Here is a 19,605-nt window from a genome sequence, read left to right as displayed (position 1 = left end):
TAGACCTCGTATGTGTCTTATATTTCACAATGAGAAGTTTTTTTTTAAAGACATAATATAGCAGACTCAGGAAGTCCCCAGGTAATACATGCACTATTTTCATCATTTTAAATTAAAAAGTTTTTGATTAATAAAGTTTTTAAACATTAATCATTTCTAGCAAACCTCTTAAAACACGTAAACCTAACATAAACTGTCTGGCAATAATTACAAAAAACCATAAATAGTCTAAAAAGTAAAGGACACATTAAGTAGCTTGTCACCGAAACTCTTTCTGATTATTATATTTAGAACTAATAAGATTATACTAAATATGAAATGTGCTCAAGATTTTATTACTTACTATTATACAAAGAAGTACTTATATTTCCTTAGCATATGAAGTTCTTAACAAAGGAAGCAGAAACTTGATAATATGTTTAACTTTCTAAAAAGCAACTCAGAATATAAACCTAAATGCAATCATAGAAATTAATATTTCTTTGGTGGTGAAGGAAAAAAACACAGGGGCCTGGAGGATACGTGAAGTCAGTTTCTTTACTTGTTACGGTAGTTTAAAAATAAGGAAAATACATGAAACCTGAGATAATGGAAAATACTTCTGGCATTGTTTTAGTTCAAGAGATTCATATGTTGATGGTTCAATTTTTCCCTTTAGAAGACATTTAAGTGTTTTTTTTTTTTAAAAGAAAGAGCCAACAGATACAAAAAAATGCTCGACATCATTCATCATCAGGGAAATGCAAATCAAAACCATAATGAAATATCAACTTACACCTCTCAGAATGGCTAAAATCAAAAACACAAGAAACAAGTATTGGTGAGGATGTGGAGAAAAAGGAACCCTTGTGCACTGTTGGTAGGAATGCAAACTGGTGCAACCACTGTGGTAAACAATATGGTGGTTCCTCAAAAAGTTAAACATAGAACTACGCTACAATCTAGTAATCACACTACCTGGCATTTACCCAAAGAATACAAAAACACAAATTCAAAAGGATACATGCACCCTGATGCTTACTGCAGCATTATTTACAACAGCCAAATATGGAAGCAACCATATTCATCAATAGATGAATGGATAATGAGGATGTGGTGTGTATACACGCACACACATACACACACACATCACATCTTGCACATTTATATACACACAATGGAATCTTACTCAGCCATAAAAAAAATAAAAAATAAAAAAGAATGGAATCTTAATCTTGTCATTTGCAACAACATGGATGGATCTAGAGAGTATAATGCTAAGTGAAATAAGTCAGAGAAAGACAAGTACCATAAGATTTCACTCATATGTGGAATTTAAGAAGCAAAACAAAGGGAAAAAAGAGACAAATCATGAAACAGACTCTTAACTATTGAGAACAAACAGATGGTTACCAGAGTGGAGGTGGGTGGGGAGATGGGTGAAACAGGTAATGGGGATGGAAGAGTACATTTATATTGACGAGCGCTGAGTAAAGTACAGAATTGTTGAATCACTATATTGTACACCTGCAACTAATATTATGCTGTATGTTAACTGTACGGGAATTAAAATTAAAAACTTAAAATATTTTTTTAAAAAAGAAAACTCCACTGAGAAGTACACACTAATTTCTCTGAGACACTTAATAAAACAGAGCAGGAAAATGCAATTGCTTATACTAACAATATAGATTTATTTTTGAGGGGTTGTAGGGTATCAGGATTGCCTTGCCCCTCCCAGATATCATTTTCTGCATGGCAAATGTAAAAAAATCTGGTTGCCAATCTGTAATGTCTCCTTTCCTATTCCAATAATGGTGAGGTCAGGATGGAGAACCAAGTCTAGCCAGACAAGGAATTCATATTTCTTTAGTAACCTTTAGTGTGTGAAAGGACAGACCTCTGAAATATAAAACAGGAACCATTTACCTCAGCTGATGAGGCTAACTTGGCTAACGCCTTTTTGACCTGGTGAACTATCTTCCTGACCAAGTCTGTACAGCTTGTAGGTGCAGCTGGTCACTGGAAAGTTCTCATAGCATACCCATGATTTGAGAATGGAGCCGGGTGGATAGGGATTTGCGGCTATGGGAGTTTTATTACTTCCTTTTCACAAAATTCAGCATTCTTTGCATTTTCCAGATGCTATATACTTGTTTCTTAAAATCCAAAATTTGGGGGGCGCTTGGTAGCGCAGTCGTTAAGCGTCTGCCTTCAGCTCAGGGCGTGATCCCAGCGTTCCGGGATTGAGTCCCACATCGGCTCCTCCGCTGGGAGCCTGCTTCTTCCTCTCCCACTCCCCTGCTGTGTTCCCTCTCTCGCTGGCTATCTATCTCTGTCAAATAAATAAATAAAATCTTAAAAAAAAAAAAAATCCAAAATTTGGCTCCCAAAGATAAAAGTCACTCAAATGGAACAAGATATTGAAACCTAAAAACAAACCAAATGAATTTTTTTTCTAAAGTCAAAGGATCTAAGGTCTATGTGGATAGCAGGTGGAGGAAGTGGAGGATTGGCAAATCAATCCACTGGGAATCCCAAAAGCATTCTTCTTCATCTGTATACCAGAGTCTAAATCTTGTTTTACTTTTTTTTAAGTGTGCACCATGGAAACAAACTTAGATTATGATTCTTTCCCAAAGACTGCTCTACTGTACCTGGATTTCCTTCTATAACAATAAAAGCTATTTTGGGAAAAATTAAATCCACTTCAAAGTTGGCAAAGGAATCCCAACATGCATTTCATAAATATGTAAGTGAAACAAACTGGATAATCATAACTGAGAATAGCCCTCGCAAATAAATATAAAACTGCCTATTGCTGTCTAGATTAATACTGATCTCCTAAGATGGCAAGGTGTTCATTTTTGAGACCTTTTGTCAATTTTATTTCTGAGTACCCACCATACTTTAAATAAAACCAACTCTACTTTATTTGATGTGCAGATTATAAGAAAGGCATTACAAAACATCTGTACGTCACTCAAGTGCCTAAAATACTGAATAAATTCTGATTTACACGGATTTACACTTGAGTCTAACTTCTAACAAAAAGGGACACAGAGAGAGACTGACTACACAACTAAAAATAAAAAAGGCTATCCAAACACCATGTAATTAGCTTCTTAGCCTTGAAGATCATGAGGAGAGGTGAAAAAGAGCCATGAAAACCAGCTGTGATCTGAAAGAGAAGAGTGTGCAGTGTAATCCACTGTGACTCCAATCACATAAAATCAGCTCATCCTGTAATGCATACAACTCAGCTTACCCTGAGTCCTGGAAGTCCAATCCAACACTCACTACGTTCAGAACTACATGTGCGGACTTGGTAAGGAAATGAGGAATGATGCTGTAGGACCTCTCTATCATTATTTCATTAATAGGCGAACATACTAAGAGATTCCAATAATTACAGGTTAGAACAAAAACCCTACTGGGATTTCACAAAGGCTTTTTTTTTTTTTTTTTTTAACCAAGATACCATTTCTTCTTTACATAATTCCTGAAAACTGAGTTGCAAATGTATAGGAAAGAACTCTGGAAGCATCTATAAGGAAAGGAGAAAATACTTTAGAAAATTAAAATGTCAAATCTCCCAAATCAGATGAATTAAACTAAATTAACAGGATATTAAAAGTAACCACAAAAGGAAAGGGAACTGGAATGCCTTTGCTTCATAGGGTTCTAACTGTGTGTGGTCTAAGATGTGGAATGTTCTGGTCACTAGAAGTCTGAAAAGCTGTTTTGAAAGTAAAACATAAGAGATAACCTGAGAGATTTCAACAATTAGGACCACACAAAGGGAGAGTTTGAAAAAGCCCAGCAAAACCAAGCTTAATAATAATAGCAAACACTGACGTGGTGTTTTTTATATGCTAAGCACTATTCCAAGTGCTTTGCATATGTTAATGCACACAAACTATTACAAGTAATTGATGGCCATGCTTCATAATCAGATTCACCCTGCTCTGTGTGTGTGTGTGTGTGTGTGTGTGTGTTTTTAACTCACGGCTTTTACAGAGTTCTTGGTAACCTTCTAAATCCTGAACTAAAAGTAAACTACTTACTATAAATCCCCAAACATACCAATGTTGCTGGTTTTCAATCTCTTCACTTTTGCAACAGTTTATCGCTCCTTGATGTTTTACCTCACTACAACATAACAGTTATTTTAAAAGCTGAACCAACTAAAATCAAAAAGACATGACTGGCACCATAAAACTTAAGAATCACAATCACTGACTTGCTGGGCTGAAACTGAGTTTGCATTCTAATATTCTATTTCAATCCATTTTCATATATTAAGAGTATAATCAATATTCTTAGTATAAAATTCAACAAAAATACCACATGAAAAATAGTTACCTGAATTTGAATCTGGAAAAGACAAATAGCAAATATTGGTTTTCTGAAAAAGAAAACAAAAGCTATATATGCTGACACACACACACCAATAAAAACAAACAATACGATAGCAAACCATACGGAGCAATATTTTTACTTACTTCTTTATCAGTAAGTTTGGAATGCTGAGGATAAATTACCTGGAAGAAAAAGAATTAAATCTCATTAGACAAATACACTGAGTGTATATTATAAACATTAGCAGGTTCTTCTGATACTAGTTGGCTATGGTCAAATAGTTTTAAGAAATAGTTCACAAACTTCAATAATGACACATGGGACAAGCTAGGAGAACTGAGTAGGATTTACATTATTAAAAAAAAAAAATTCTGAGTCAAAGTTACCTCTCAGAGAATCATGAAATCTTGGTTTATCAAGAATAATTTACCAAATGAATTACTCATACTTAAAGCTTATTGAGTTTTTCCTTTGGAAACCTAAATTCTAAAGAGAATTTGATTTATCAGCTGGGTGCTACTCAAGAAATAATGATTTTCAATCAATTCTAGGAAGTAATGCAAATCACCAACTACTAATTAAAAGAAAAACTGAAAGGAGAAAATAATAACCCATAGTTTAAGAAATCTCAAAGGCCATCTCCCACCATAAAGTCTAGCCTAATTCCCTCAATCCCTTTAAATAATCATTGCATTTTCTTAGGACAGTCAGTTTATTGCCTGTAGTGATCACAGCCACCTTCTGAGGGAAGCTCCTGCCCCATAGCCCCTGCAAAGGAAGCAAGAATAGGCCAGAACAGCTCCTGTCAGAGCAAGCACTAGTAAACACCAGACCCAAAGGCAGCGACTCTACAAGCTAGTGAACCAACCACCTAGATGTGGCTGGGTGTGAAAATTCTGCCCAAAAGAATACCAGTACTCAAGTGGACCAATCCAGACTCTCTTGCGAATGTAAAGAAGAAAGGAGATTAAGAGCAGCTGGTCAGTGGCTGATAACAAAAAAAGGAGAAAACACATAAAGAATAGCTACATTATGTTAATATTGTGTTGCTAATGTGGGGATCCATGACTTCCCACTTCTGGAAGAATTCATGAGTTCTTCCCATTCCCCAGCTGCCCAAGAGCCTAATAATCTTCCATTTCCAATATATACCATATAGTAATACCACATTATAAACCATATTAAAGCGGTATCATACATTTACTTCACTTAGTTCTCACAATAATAGACAGGGCCAGTAGTGCTATCCCCATTGTGTATATAAGAAAACTAAGATAAGAAAAAAATGAGGAGAACTAATACTTAACGAGTATCTTCCGGAGTTTTTAATTTTCCCAACAATTCTGTCAATTCTCCCTGTCTTTACAGAAGAGGGGACAAGTTCACAGTAGTTAAATAATTCTTCCGAAGTTTACTTGTTTAGTAAGCGCCAGAGGTAGGGCTTGAACTTCGGCCGGTCTGATCCCGAAGTACACAAGCTACCGTTCTTTACTCCACCCTTAGCAGCGATCATTAACTATGCAATCACAGCCCTCTTTCCCAACTAGCTAGGATGTGGCGAATCATCCTTCTCAATCCAGGGCTACAGGAGGGTCTAGAGAGCTGTTACATTACATGAAAACCATCTACCATTCCTGGAATAGAGAATGACACCAAAGCCATTACCTACTTACTCTGCTTTGTATCCCATGTTCTGGTAAATTAACGTTCTGTTCGTAAATTAACCTGTCTCCACAATTCATGAAGGCCAAGAATCTGGTCGGTTTTGTTCACCACTCTATCTTTACACCTAGAATAGTCTCTACTGCGTAGTAAACAATAAAAATATATTTCTTCAATAAGTGGATAAACCCTCAAATTAGTTCAAAAACTCAATATTTAATAAGTAATTCCTCTTAATGCGTACATAGATCTCCCTTGCTTCACCATGAGACCATTTTACCTTGTTACCTTTAAAGCAGAAATGGGAAACTTATAACCTATTCAGCCCTATTTTATGAAAATCTCATTACACGTAAATTATACCAAAATTATCATATTGGTAAATTTAGTGGCCTGCAGTAATAGCTTTATCTTAGACTCTAAACTCAGTTTTATGTGAGTGCCCTTCAGATTTTTCTTTCCTGCAATTAAAATATAAACTCGAAAGCAAATATACAAAATTTCACTTTTTGTTATACAAAGACTTCACAGTAGTTCCTTTGGACTTTAATTTCCTATGGTTTAAAATACCAGCATGACAATATAGAAAAAAATGTTGGTATGTTTTACCCATATATATGAGTACCTTAAATATATATAACGTGTGTATGTGCGGTTGTGTGTGTGTGATTTAAGGGGCTTATGTAGGCTATATATATTTAAGTAGGCTAAAAAGATGTAAGAACTACATAACCTATCAAGTCTGCCTTTTAAAAACTCTGATTGTATTAGACTGTCAAACAGTTTTCTAGAATTTCGTTTTAATGTACTTTGTTAGGACTACCCAGTGTTTTATTTCGGAATAGATATGATATTCGAAAAGAAGTAATGTATCTGTATATGCTATAGGTATGAAAATGTCTACAGTGTACTTAAGATCAACAAATAAAAAAAATCATACTTAATTTTAAAACTTCAATTAAGCTCCCTAGTTTAAAAAAAAAAAGTAACCGCTGCCAAGTATCTCAAACTGCACAAATTGCCAGTTACTAGATTATCTATGTACATAACTTTATCTTGTAAAAAAAAAAAAAAAAACAAGTATAAATTTCAGTTTGGGCAATCAATGTTAGTTTAGTTGGTTAGCTCCTGATAACTATACAGGCATTAATCAACTGTGGATTGGCCCCAGTACCTGGAGACGCCTCTCGCTTGAAGTTTCCTCTCTCCACAGCTCAAGTCCAGGCATCTCTGTCCCCCAGGCCACTGGCATTCCTGGGAGGTATCAAAGGGGGACAGAGAGCATCAGCTAATGTCACCCTGGTTCTGTTACCTATGTTAAGATCTTCCATGTTATAAGAAATAAGGGAGAGGTGGCCAGGTAATAAGCCAAGAAAAAGTAAGTTTTATTTGATATCATTAGTAAGGCCTAAAAATGATGACATAGCATAAATATTTCACATCATGATGTAATAGGAAAAAAGTACCCCAGAAAAAATATTAATATAGCTACTAGAAAATAGTATTACAAAATGTTTTAAATCAGGTTATTCTCTTCAAAGGTGTGTCTATCTGCCACTTGCCCCTGTACACCCTAACATTTCCACCTCAGTGTAGGAGTAATTATGGTCCCAGGAGAAAGAAAATTAGGAACACCAGTTAACTTACTACTAGTACCACTTGGACATGGGAAAAATTCATGCCTGTCATGCATCCCAGTTATTTGTGAATGGGTGCCATGTCACTCAGTGTCTGTTTCCATTGTAAAACCCTACCTAGCATCTCAGGCCCTGCAGAGACTACATCCCAGGCCATCCCAGGCCTGCTTTCATCTCCTACATAAACATTAACTCACATATAAACATCACCAAAACCTTAAAAAGAGAATTAATTCCAAACCTAATAAGAACCCTGACTGGCTCTCAGTCGATGGGGCGTGCAACTTTTGATCTTGGGGTTATAGGTTTGAGCTCCACATTGGGTTCAGAGATTACTTAAAAATAAAATATTATTTAGTTATTTATTTTTAATTTTTTTTTAAGTAGGCTCCATACCCAGCATGGAGCCCAAGGCAGGGCTTGAAATCACAACCCTGAGATGGAGACCTGAGCTGAGATCAAGAGTTGGATGCTTAACCAACTGAGTCACCTAGGTGTCCCCAAAATAAAATATATATAAAAAAAAATATATGTCTTCAAAGATTAGACAATAACACTCATTCCAAATGAAAATGGAAACTGTTTACAGGCAAAAAAAACCCAACTTTACATTTTTCAACTGGTTATGTATCGTGTAATTTTTACAAACTGGCTGGAAAATATTTTAAGATAAGTAAATATAATATAATATCTTTTAAAAGGCTTTTTAATACGAAAAATAAAGCAATGACACCCCTGTAGCAGTGAGTACACCTAACACTGAGATGCTGATTGTTAAATACCATTCTGCAATAAAAAGAATCAGGGCTTCTTGGGGAGGTAGCTGATTACAGGGCAGGGACAGGAAAACTACAAGATGAGCCTGGAGAATCTTATTGTGCCAGGAAGGAAGTGCTCAAAAAAAGGAGGCGGGCAGGATTAAAGGACACAGGAGCCAACATAAAAAGGTACCAATGCTCAAAGCTGGAATGATTTGATTAATAAAATATATAATGATAGTACTAGCTTATAACCCAAATAATAAGATAAGAAGCATCCTTGAGTCCATATTGATATAGATGGATGGATGGATGAGAGAGAAGGGACAACTCTTCCTCATAAAAGAATTTCAACTTACAAATATAGAAGGAGTAAGGAAAATAAAAAACAACTATTAGAACACCAGAATAACAATTGCTGCAGGTAAGATCCACTCATGGGTGCTGAATTAGCAGGCAAAGCTTAGAAAACAAGATACTGCAGTTTCAATTTCTAACAAAATAAACACTTACTAATTACAAAGAGAAAAATAGTAACTTTATAGGGGATAAACATGACAGATATCATCTCAACCAAGTGATCAAGGTTAAAATCACCAATAATGAGACATTTTAATTTGAACATCCTATACTTCCTGATATGATGTCTGGAGAAGGGCACATCATATCTGGGGTATTCTTCCCAGTAACTCATAACCTCAGTCTAATCATGACAAGATACCAGAAAAACCAAAATTGAAAGACATACTACAAAATATATGAACAGTATTCCAAAGTATCAAGGTCATGAAAGACAAGAAAAGATTGAGGAACTCCACAGATGGAAGAGGACTATGGAGATATGATACCTATATGCAATGTAGGAAACTGGACTGGATCTTGAAACAGATAAAGCACATTAGTAGAAAAGCCGGTGAATCCCAATAAACTCTGTTTTTTAGTAAATTGTATCATGCCAATGTTATATTCTTAGTCTTGATTATTGTACTATGTTTATGTAAAATGTTAACTTCAGAGAAAGCTAAATGAATTACTTATATAACTCTAAGCCAAAAATTCCATCAAAATAAGGTTTAAAAAAATTAACACTTCCACTTCATATCATATATAAAAAGTAACGCAAAGTGGATTAAAGACCTAAATGTAAGAGTTAAAACTACAAATATCTTAGAAGAAAATACAGGAATAAATCTTTATGGCTATGGATTAGCCAATGGTTTCTTTCTTTCTTTCTTTTTTTAAATTATGCTACGTTAGTCACCATACAGTACATCCTTAGTTTTTGATGTAGTGTTCCATGATTCATTGTGTATAACACCCAGTGCTCCATGCAATATGTGCCCTCCTTAATACCTATCACCGGGCTAACCCATCCCCCCACCCCCGCCCCTCTGAAACCCTCAGCTTGTTTCCCGGAGTCCATAGTCTCTCATGGTTCGTCTCCCCCGTCTTCCCCCCCTTCATTTTTCCCTTCCTTCTCCTAATGTCCTCCCTGCTATTCCTTATGTTCCACAAATAAGTGAAACCATATGATAATTGTCTTTCTCTGCTTGACTTATTTCACTTAGCATAATCTCTTCCAATTCCATCCAATGGTTTCTTAGACATAATAAAAGCACAAGCAACCAAAGAAAACATAAATTGGACTTCATCAAAATTTAAAACCTTTGTGTTTCAAAGAACACTACCAAGAAAGTGAAGACAACCCACAGAATGGAAGGAACTATTTGCAAATCATGTATCTGATAAGGTTCTAACTTACAGAATATATAAAGAATTCTTACAATTCAGTAAAAAAGTCAAATAACCCAATTTTTAAATGCGTAAAGGATTTGATTAGACTTTTCTCCACAAAAAATATACAAATGGCCAACAAGCATATGAAAAGCCACTTGACACCATTAGTCATTAGGGAAAATGCAAATAAAATTATAATAAGATACCATCTCATATCCACTACGATGGTTGTAATCAAAAAGACAGACAAAAACAAGTGCTGACAAGATATGGAAATTAGAACACTCATACATTACTAAGGGAAATGTGAAAATACAGCCACCCTGGAAAACAGCTGAGCAGTTTCCCAAAAAAGTAAACATAGTTACCTTACTACATAGCAATTTCACTCCAAGACAAGTGAAAACATACGTTCACACAAAAACTTATAAAATGCATGTTCATAGCAGCATTATTCCTAATACCCCAAAAGTAGACAAAAACTCAAAATTTTCATCAAATTATGAGTGGATAAACAAAATGTCATATTTCCATTTAATGATACAAATTCAGCCATAAAAAGGAATGAAGTACTGATAAATACTACAACATGGATGAACCTGAAAATATTATACTAAGTGAAAGAAGCCAGACAAAAAATGCCACAGGTTGTATGATTCCATTCATATAAAAATGTATAGAATAGGAAAATCCATAGAGAAAGTAGATTCGTGGTTGCCAGAGTCTGGGGGGAAGGGGTGATGGCTCAGGACTGAAAGAGGACATAAGGGAAATTTCTGGGGCAGTGGTAATATTCTGTTTCTTGAGCTCTAGGGTAGTGAAATGGTATGCTCACTTTATGAAAACTCACCAAACTCAGGATTTGTACGCTTTCCTATTGTATGTTATACTGCAATAAAAATGTTTACTTATTTTTAAAAGTGGGAAAAAATGGCCTGACATCACAGTATCAAAACAGACTGGGCCCCAGTCTAAGATTCCAGCTCACTCAAGATCTAAACTAAATTACGCTACTGGAAAGTGTGATCAGTTTGAACATGGAACGGACCGTGAAGCATTTCTCTCTAATAGGAGTAAAGTTTAGATACAATTGTCCATGTTTCACATCATTCATCATAGTAAATAAAGTGCTTGTGAACAGACTAACTGGAGAGGGGAATATCCCAGATTTCTCCATGTTGGGATTATATAATTTCATAATAGAACCAGAGATAAGTAGCACTGAAGAAGCCCTTGTACAATCTGGGGAAAGCTCAGATCACTAAAGCTTTAACTCTCAAGCCACAACTACATCAAGCTACTATGAAGTGCTACAAGTTCACAAGGAAATTTAAAGGCCACTATTAGTACCTGCAAACCCTCCCATTATTACCCTCACTGTTTAATGGCCTACCGTCCGTGCTAGACTAGAAGCTCAATGAAGGGAGGGTTCATGAAGGCTTTATCTCCAGAACACAACAGTGTCTGGATATGCTAGTTGCCCAATTAAATATCTGCTGAATAGATAGTTCAATGAGATAGTCCAGCAACATACAATTACACAAAACACCCATTTTGATTAAAATAGTAAACTTGCTGAGGAGCAAATACTGGGGTTATGGAGCATCCAGTTTAAGAGGTAAAGAAACAACCCTTCACACAACTGCCTTCACCCTTCTCAAAAAATAAACAGAAACTTTGCTAAGATAAAGAAAGCTGTAGTGACTACCTCAGGCCCCACCCTGCTAGGGGATAATGGGGAATAGACAAAAAGCAGAAGTGAAAAAGAAAGGAGTCAATTCTCCTAACTATTTTTAAAAAATGGCACAGAAGTTTGCCTTCACCCGACAACAGAGCTTTATCTTCAATTTGTTAAAAAAAAAAAAAAAAGTGTGTGGTAAGGGAAGAGGGGGGCCAAGATCAGTAATCCAAATGAAATCATGACTCACACAATCTATTAACAACAAACTGTCCTGCTTTTTACAGATTATTTAATTGGCCTGAAATTATTTTCAGCAAGAGGTGGAATACAAACTATATGTACATGCAAATAGGCTATGTCATAGATTATCAGCAAATAAAACCTAATAAACTGGATTTCCAAGAAATGCTTTATTTTTAAGTATGTGGGGGTCTTTTTATTTATTTATTTATTTATTTAGTTAGTTAGTTAGTTATCTCTACACCCAACAGGGGGCTCAAACTCACAACCCCAAGATCAAGAGTTGCATGCTCATGTGACTGAGCCAGACAGTTGCCTCCCTGGGAAGTGCTTTAAATACTTGTGATTCACATCTGAAACTGTGGGTTGTTTTTTTTTTTAATCAATTTAAGGCAAAATAATAGGAGTAAGAGAATAGCCAAAAACAGTCCTACACTGATTACTGAATGTGCAAGGACGCTAATTATAATAAGGGACCAACATTTAGGCATGCATTAAATGACAGGCATTAATTCTTACATGCATTCTCTCTCTTAGTACCTCCAATAACACTCTCAGGATATTATTTTTCCACTTTATAGTAGAAGGAAACAAGACTCAGAAAATTGAAGAAACTGGCCAAAAATCGGACAATTGGCAGATGTTCAAAACCCCACATGGGGCTCCTGGGTAGCTCAGTCATTAAGCGTCTGCCTTTGGCTCAGGGTGTGATCCCGGAGTCCTGGGATGGAGCCCTGCATCCGGCTCCTTGCTCTGCTGGGAGCCTGATTCTTCCTCTTCCACTCCCCCTGCTTGTGTTCCCTCTCTCACTGGCTGCCTCTCTCTCCGTCAAATAAATAAATAAAATCTTTAAAAACAAAAACAAAAACCCACAGCTTGTGCTCTTTTCACTAGAGGGAGAGGGACAAGCAGACTCTGCACTGAGCGTGGAGCCCAACTCGGAGCTCCATCCCACCACCCTGAGATAATGACGTTTCCCAAAACCAAAAGTTGGATGCTTAACCAACTGAGCCACCCAGACACCCTCTCCTTTCTTAAAAAAAATTTTATTTAAAAAAATTTTATTTATTTAAAAAATTTATTTTTTTATTTTTATTTTTTGAGAAGGGTAAAGTCAGTTGTATGAATGGTTCTTTCTTTCCCTCTTAAACTGGGTGCTCCATAACCTCAATTTTGGACTGAAATTCTCCAAAGAGTTGATAGGTAAAGTCTTCAAGGGGGAAAAGCTACCAATGATGCCTCAATTCTTATAAAATCAAGGACTAGAGAGGTTTGGAAGGTAACCTCAAATTACAGAAATGTCAACTTCCTATGACATTCTGTAAGTTCATGTGATTTTTTCTTAGTTTTAGAGCAGTGTTATTTAATGAATTATATAATCTTTTTTTTTTTCAGTTTCAGAGGTAGAATTTAGTGATTCATCAGTTGCATACAACACCCTGTGCTCATTACTTCCAGTGCCCTCCTTAATGCCCATCACCAGTACATTAAAAGGATTATTCACCACGACCAAGTGGGATTTATTCCTGGGCTGCAAATCAATGTGATATACCATACTAATAAAAGACAAGAACCAGATGATCCTCTCAATAGATGTAGAAAAAGCATGTGACAAAATATAGCAGCCTTTCTTGATAAAAAAAAAAACTCTCCACCGTGTAATGTGATTTAAAGGCTCTCAAAAATTCCTCTCTCTCATTCTCTCTCAAATAAATAAATAAATTTTTAAAAAACAAAGGGGGGGTGTCTTGGTGGCTCAGTCAGTTAAGTGTCCAACTTTTGGCTCAGGTCATTATCTCAGGGTCGTGGGATGGAGCCCAATGTCAGGCTCCATACTCAGTGCAGAGTCTGCTTGTCCCTCTCCCTCCGTTCCTCCCCTCTCTCCAACCGCCCACCCCACCGCACTCTCTCTCTCTTTCTTTCTCAAATAAATTAAATAAATAAATAAATAAACAAATAAATCTTTAAAGGTTCTCAGAAATTCAAAACATTTCTAAGATCCATGTACTGGTAGCAAATAACTCTCTACACCTGAAGAAAAAAGAAAAACCACTACCCAAGTTGAGAAAAATGGTTAAATAAATTATGTTCCATAAAACTGTACTTACGAAGAGTCTTTAGTGATCTGGCAAACTGTTTATGAGAATGTTATCAATAAAAGCAGACTCTGGGGATGCATGGGTGACTCAGTTAAGCATCTGCCTTCAGCTCAGGTCACGATCCCAGGATCCTGGGATATAGTCCCTGCACTGGGCTCCTTGCTCAACAGGGAGCCTGCTTCTCCCTCTCCCTCTGCCTGCCGCTCCCCCTGCTTGTGCTCTCTTTCTCTCTCTGACAAATAAATAAACAAAATCTTAAAAAAAAAAAAAAAGGCAGACTGATAGTAGACCTGTTTGGGGGACTGCTGCCCAGCCCATGCTTTGGAAGTGTCCCCTCCTTCTTTTACAAGTGGCCACTACTGTCACTGAAACGCTGTCTCCTAACACAGATGACTGAACAAAAGGCAGCACCTGACCCATGCTGAGCCAATCAGATACTCCAGTATTTGAATTAAGCTTCAGCCTGGTTCCAGAATACAAAAGTAGAGTTTAGCTAAAATCAGTATCACAGTAATCCAAAGTCAAGAGAAATCGGGGAGCAGAAACTGAGACCCTTGCAGAAGAAACCAGCCTCAGCACAGAGAATGGAACAGACTTGTAAAGAGAAGCAGACAAAAGACCACACAGCTCCAGAGAAACAAAGGCAAAAAGCCTGAGGCTTTCCAACTCGCATGAGGTTCATTCCAGCTTCCTGCAACTGGGTTCCAAGAGACTCCTTACAATCAATCTTTTTCTTAAATTTATTTGAGAGCATTTCTGTTCCTAACAATCAAATTAATTCTTGACAGATATGAAATTATGTAAAAAAGAAAAGGCACCAACGAAAATGTCAACTATTAATAGCACTTGTTTCTTACTATAATTATGAGTGATGTTTTCTAATGGTTATAATTTTCTTTCTCGCCAAGTTTTCAACAATGAGCGTATTATTACTTAATCAGGGGGGAAAAAACTTGAACAAATGAGGCAATTCTGGATTCAGATAATTAAGGCTTTACTATATAATCAGGTAATTTTAGAGCTGGAAGTGAGTATATAAAATCCGGAGGATTTGAAACTTTGTTCCAGAGGACACGTGGATTCTGTGGTGATGCTCTAGGGCCACTCTGTGGGAAAAGGAAGAAGCTGAGCACACCTCCTATAGTCAACCTTTTATAGTCTCTTCCCAACTTAGGATACCCTTCATTGTCCCCTTTACCAAGGACAGGGCCTAACAGGCATTTTATGCAAAATGGACCACTCCCCTAACCACACAAGTCTTCAGCTGATTATTTGCCCCAAACCTGGCCTGAGTACCTTCCCCTGGCGTCTTTCTTTATTGAAGTAGCTGAAAAGGGCAACTTCTCCACCATAAAGATTATAGAAGCTAAGGATGTAAGTTGCAGGGAGCATGAAGCATGAACAAAATCCCATAAAACAAGAAGAGCATAAGCAAGAGGCTTCCAAATTATGGGCTCTAGCCATTTTACGAAGCCCCAATAGGTTTGTACCTTGAATATCTTGAGAAATCTGTTGCCTTACAGCAAGTTTCCTTTTCTGCTTGAGCTATACGTTGTTGTCTGCAACCCAATATACATACACAGGCCCCATCTCAACCAGGTTAGCCATTGAGGTCCCATATTAGATTTTTATTAACAGAGGGAAAAAAGTTCCCCTGCTTTAAAAAGAAAAGGAAAGGAAAGGAAAGGAAAGGAAAGGAAAGGAAAGGAAAGGAAAGGAAAGGAAAAAAAAGAAAAGAAAAGAAAAGAAAAGAAAAGAAAAGAAAAGAAAACCGATTCTACTAGAGCACCTTCATTTTACTAGTGAGAAAATTAAGGTTTGAAGGCCTCGTCTTTACAAAGCAACGTAAGGATTTTCTCCATTGAAAAATGGAAAAGGGAATTTCAATACCTCCCAAATACAGACTTAAATAGATTTTACTGAGTCACAAGTACTATTCCAAATGTTTCACCAACATTAATTTATCTAATTCTCACAGCAATGCCCTGATGCAGGTACTGTTACAGAGGGAGTGTGAGCCAAGCATATTAATCTAGTTACAGACTCAAATCTAGGCAGTCCAGCTCTGGAGTCTCAGTTCTTGACTGATACGCTATACTGCCTCTTTGTTAAGGATTTAAGCTTAACCAAGTGGTGCTGATTATGCATTTGTCTAAAATTTGCCAATGAGGGGCGCCTGGGTGGCACAGTGGTTAAGCGTCTGCCTTCGGCTCAGGGCGTGATCCCGGCGATCTGGGATCGAGCCCCACATCAGGCTCTTCTGCTATGAGCCTGCTTCTTCCTCTCCCACTCCCCCTGCTTGTGTTCCCTCTCTCGCTGGCTGTCTCTATCTCTGTCGAATAAATAAATAAAATCTTTAAAAAAAAAAAATTGCCAATGAAATGGTACTTTCTGTCCTGGCACAACAGATTCTCACATCCCTTTCAACCCTAAAATTCAAAGATGGTGATGACTCAGGTGGCTTCTAGGATATTATATTCCAAACTTAGTTTTTACCTATTCTTTAATTAATTTCCTTTTTGATTCTCCATGGTTGTTCATTATAAGAATAGGGGCTGGAGCTACTATATGTCACTGCTCCAACACAAGTCTACATTCACGTTCTTGTCCCATTACAGCCACCCCACCTGTCCATTTTTGGCCTGGATATGGCCATAATACAAAAGTGAAAAATATTTTGCAAGAATTTCATTATATTTAGTACTAATTTGTGTTCCTTTTTTCTTCTTTTAAAAGTGGCAAGGTACAAGATTCTACATTTCTCATGAAAACAAAACAAAATTGTGCTGCAACCCATTTAATGTGTTTATCTTTTTTTGGATCCTTCATGAGGGAATCTTCCCCACCCTCATCCTATGCCTTCTAAAATCAGCAATTCTTAATCTGGGAACAGTAGAAGATCCACAGATGACCCCCAGAGAGTTCACAGAAGCATATATATATATAATTTTGTATTAGCAAGCATTTTTGTAACGGAGTTCATATTTTTTTAAAGATTCAGGAGGCACAAAAATTTAAGAACTACTGACCTAAAGAAAAGTGTTCAGTAGCATATCCCATGGGAAATGAAATTCAAAATAAGTCCTTTAATGATTCACATTTTTGTAGCATCTCAATTATCCTAAATATTGTTTATTTGGTCAGAAAAACATACTTAAAATGTCCCAAATGAAGACAGTCCACAAGGATCTCCTTCAGCTATTTTAAAATACAATCAACTACAACAACACACTCCTAACTTTATGGTTAAATTGTATTTTACTACATATATAACTTCAGGTTAACATGCCAACGTAAATGATAGATGATTTATAAATCTCTAATTCAAAGTCTTTGGAAACTGTTGTTTGCCTCAGTAAGATAAAGAACTGTTCATGTTCTATCAAGTACATACGGAACACCACTATGTACCAGGCATGGCATTTGGCCCTATCTGCTTCTGTGATTCTTGGTTCCCCTCTAAATTGTAGTCTAAATCTACAAATACAGGTTAAAGCATTTCGTTTATATTTGTATGCTCAGCAACCACCATAATGCCTAGATCTTAGTGGAAACTTAATGTGTATTGAACTGCCTAATGATAAAACAGAAAAGGCAGGTTGAATAAAAAAGTAGTAGCTTCGCTTTAAGAAAAACCTCCCTGGCCAATTTTTCTAGCTAACTCATGCCACTAAAGTCTGAACGAGGTGGTTCATTAAAATGTCATCATCACCAAAACAAACAGACAAAAATTTTCTAAACATACTTCCTTCTAATATGGTTTTCCTTGGACACAATGACAAGCCATGTCTTATGCTACAAAAGGGAGCCTAAACAATGTCAAGAGTAAAGAACATTCGAAGGCCTTTCAATAAGGCACCATAAAGATGGGAAACTTGAATGATTCATAAGCAAGATGAACTATGAACTATGTTCATCTTGATAGTAGCTTTCAGGCCAACTGTTTCAGAAGCAACATCAAGAAATAACAGAAATGATTTAAAAAAAGAAATAATACAAATGAGGAACAAAAGGGGGAAATGGAGAAAATCATGCTGAGATAAGCATTTCGGCTCAGGCTGAGTGGAATGCTCTCAGAACTACTGGAAATGGCCAAAACGGTCTAGGAGTCTAAAAAGTTGGTTGTGTGAGGTTTGGCTATTATAGTTCACCATATGTCAGGGGCATTGTTCGCGGCTTCAAAAAGACCCCAACATCCTGCCTGCAGGCTTCTCCGGGTGCCGCTAACCATTTGTTACTCCTGCGACACCGGGTTAAAAACAAAAACAAACAAAAACGAACCTCATCAAGTATTTAGGAGGGGCCTAGAAAGAACTTTTCACCCCTAGCCGCAGCCCACGATCCTCCCACGGGAACTGCCAATGGACCGCAGCCCGTCCCGACTGGCGGAGGGGCGGCCGGCCACGCCCGGATGCGCGGCAGCCGGGGTCCGGGCCCGCCGATTCGCGGGCCAAACGCTCTGCTGGGGCCGCCCCGGCCAGGGGACCCGGACGAGGCGCCGAGGGCAAGGTGCGGCCGGGCCTCACCTCCACGGCTTGGCCCAGCTCCAGGTCGAAGCCCACCACACACACGCAGTGCAGCCAGGCCGAGAAGCCGTCCCAGCGCAGCAGGCCCCGGCCGCGGCCCTCATCCTCTTCGTCGTCCTCCGGCGTGCCTCCCGCCGCCACCACCACGGCCGGCGCCCCGCGCTCCTCGGCCGCCGCCACCGCCTCGTCCAACGGCCCGCGGGAGCTGGGCCCCGAGGCTGCCAGGCCCCGCAGAGCCATCCGCCGCCCCCTTGCTGTTCGCGCCGCCTCCACAGCACACCGCGCAGCAGAGCGCGCCCGGCTCCGCGCAGGCGCAGCCGCCGCTGCCGCAGCCGCAGCTGCAGCCGCCGGGGACGGGCTCGGCCGGGGCGGGGACGGGCTCGGCCGGGGCGGGGCCGTGGGCCACGTGACCCTGGGAGCACGGCTCCGCGCTGCCGCTCCCTTGCGACCGCGCAGACGTGGGCTCGTTTTGCGGGCGCTTAGCTGGGATTGTGAAGCTAGCCCTGGCATCCTTGTCTTAAAGCTCTTCAAGAGTGGTTTATGAATCCTGATACCCTTCTTCGCAGTCCAACGACCAGGGGAGGAATTATTCTTGGAATGACACGTTCAAAAGTATAAGGTATTATTAAATTATTACACATAGTGGTAACGATAGCTAACATTTACTGAACACTTATTGTGTCAGTTGACGTGCCAGCAAGTACTTTACAAATATTTACTCTATTGACTCTTCGCATCATGACCAGTAGGTAGACTTCATTATTTCTTTTTACAGATAAGGAAATTGAGGTTCTGAGAGGTTACATGACTAGCTCAACAAGTATTACAACTTTGATGTCGGCTTTCAGTTCACTCTGCTGATTCAGAGATCTGCGCCTTCACTTAGCTGTTCCTTCTCCACCAAGGTCCCACCCACCTTTCTTG

At 38.2% G+C, this 19,605-nt stretch overlaps 1 protein-coding gene across 3 annotated transcripts in view; it reads right to left on the bottom strand.

The window, feature by feature from the left end:
• Nucleotides 1-18,983, bottom strand: part of DENND6A (DENN domain containing 6A) — a 56,191-nt gene extending 37,208 nt beyond the window's left edge. Inside the window, exons 1-4 of one of the 3 annotated variants that reach the window (XM_045807412.2) lie at nucleotides 18,682-18,817; nucleotides 7,178-7,257; nucleotides 4,485-4,523; nucleotides 4,345-4,387 (exon numbers count right to left, since the gene is read on the bottom strand). In XM_045807412.2, coding sequence (XP_045663368.1) covers nucleotides 4,345-4,387; nucleotides 4,485-4,523; nucleotides 7,178-7,255 — 160 coding nt within the window. In that variant the 5' untranslated portion in view covers nucleotides 7,256-7,257; nucleotides 18,682-18,817. Of the gene's footprint in view, nucleotides 1-4,344; nucleotides 4,388-4,484; nucleotides 4,524-7,177; nucleotides 7,258-18,681 lie in introns of all 3 variants that reach the window. The other 2 variants (XM_045807411.2, XM_045807410.2) reach the window with 2 other exon arrangements.
• Nucleotides 18,984-19,605: the final 622 nt, after the last annotated feature.

Source organism: Ursus americanus, chromosome 14, assembly GCF_024610735.1.
Source record: "Ursus americanus isolate L20-20 chromosome 14, mUrsAme1.1.p, whole genome shotgun sequence".
NCBI lineage: Eukaryota > Metazoa > Chordata > Mammalia > Carnivora > Ursidae > Ursus > Ursus americanus.
This window is presented reverse-complemented; position numbering and strand designations above follow the sequence as displayed.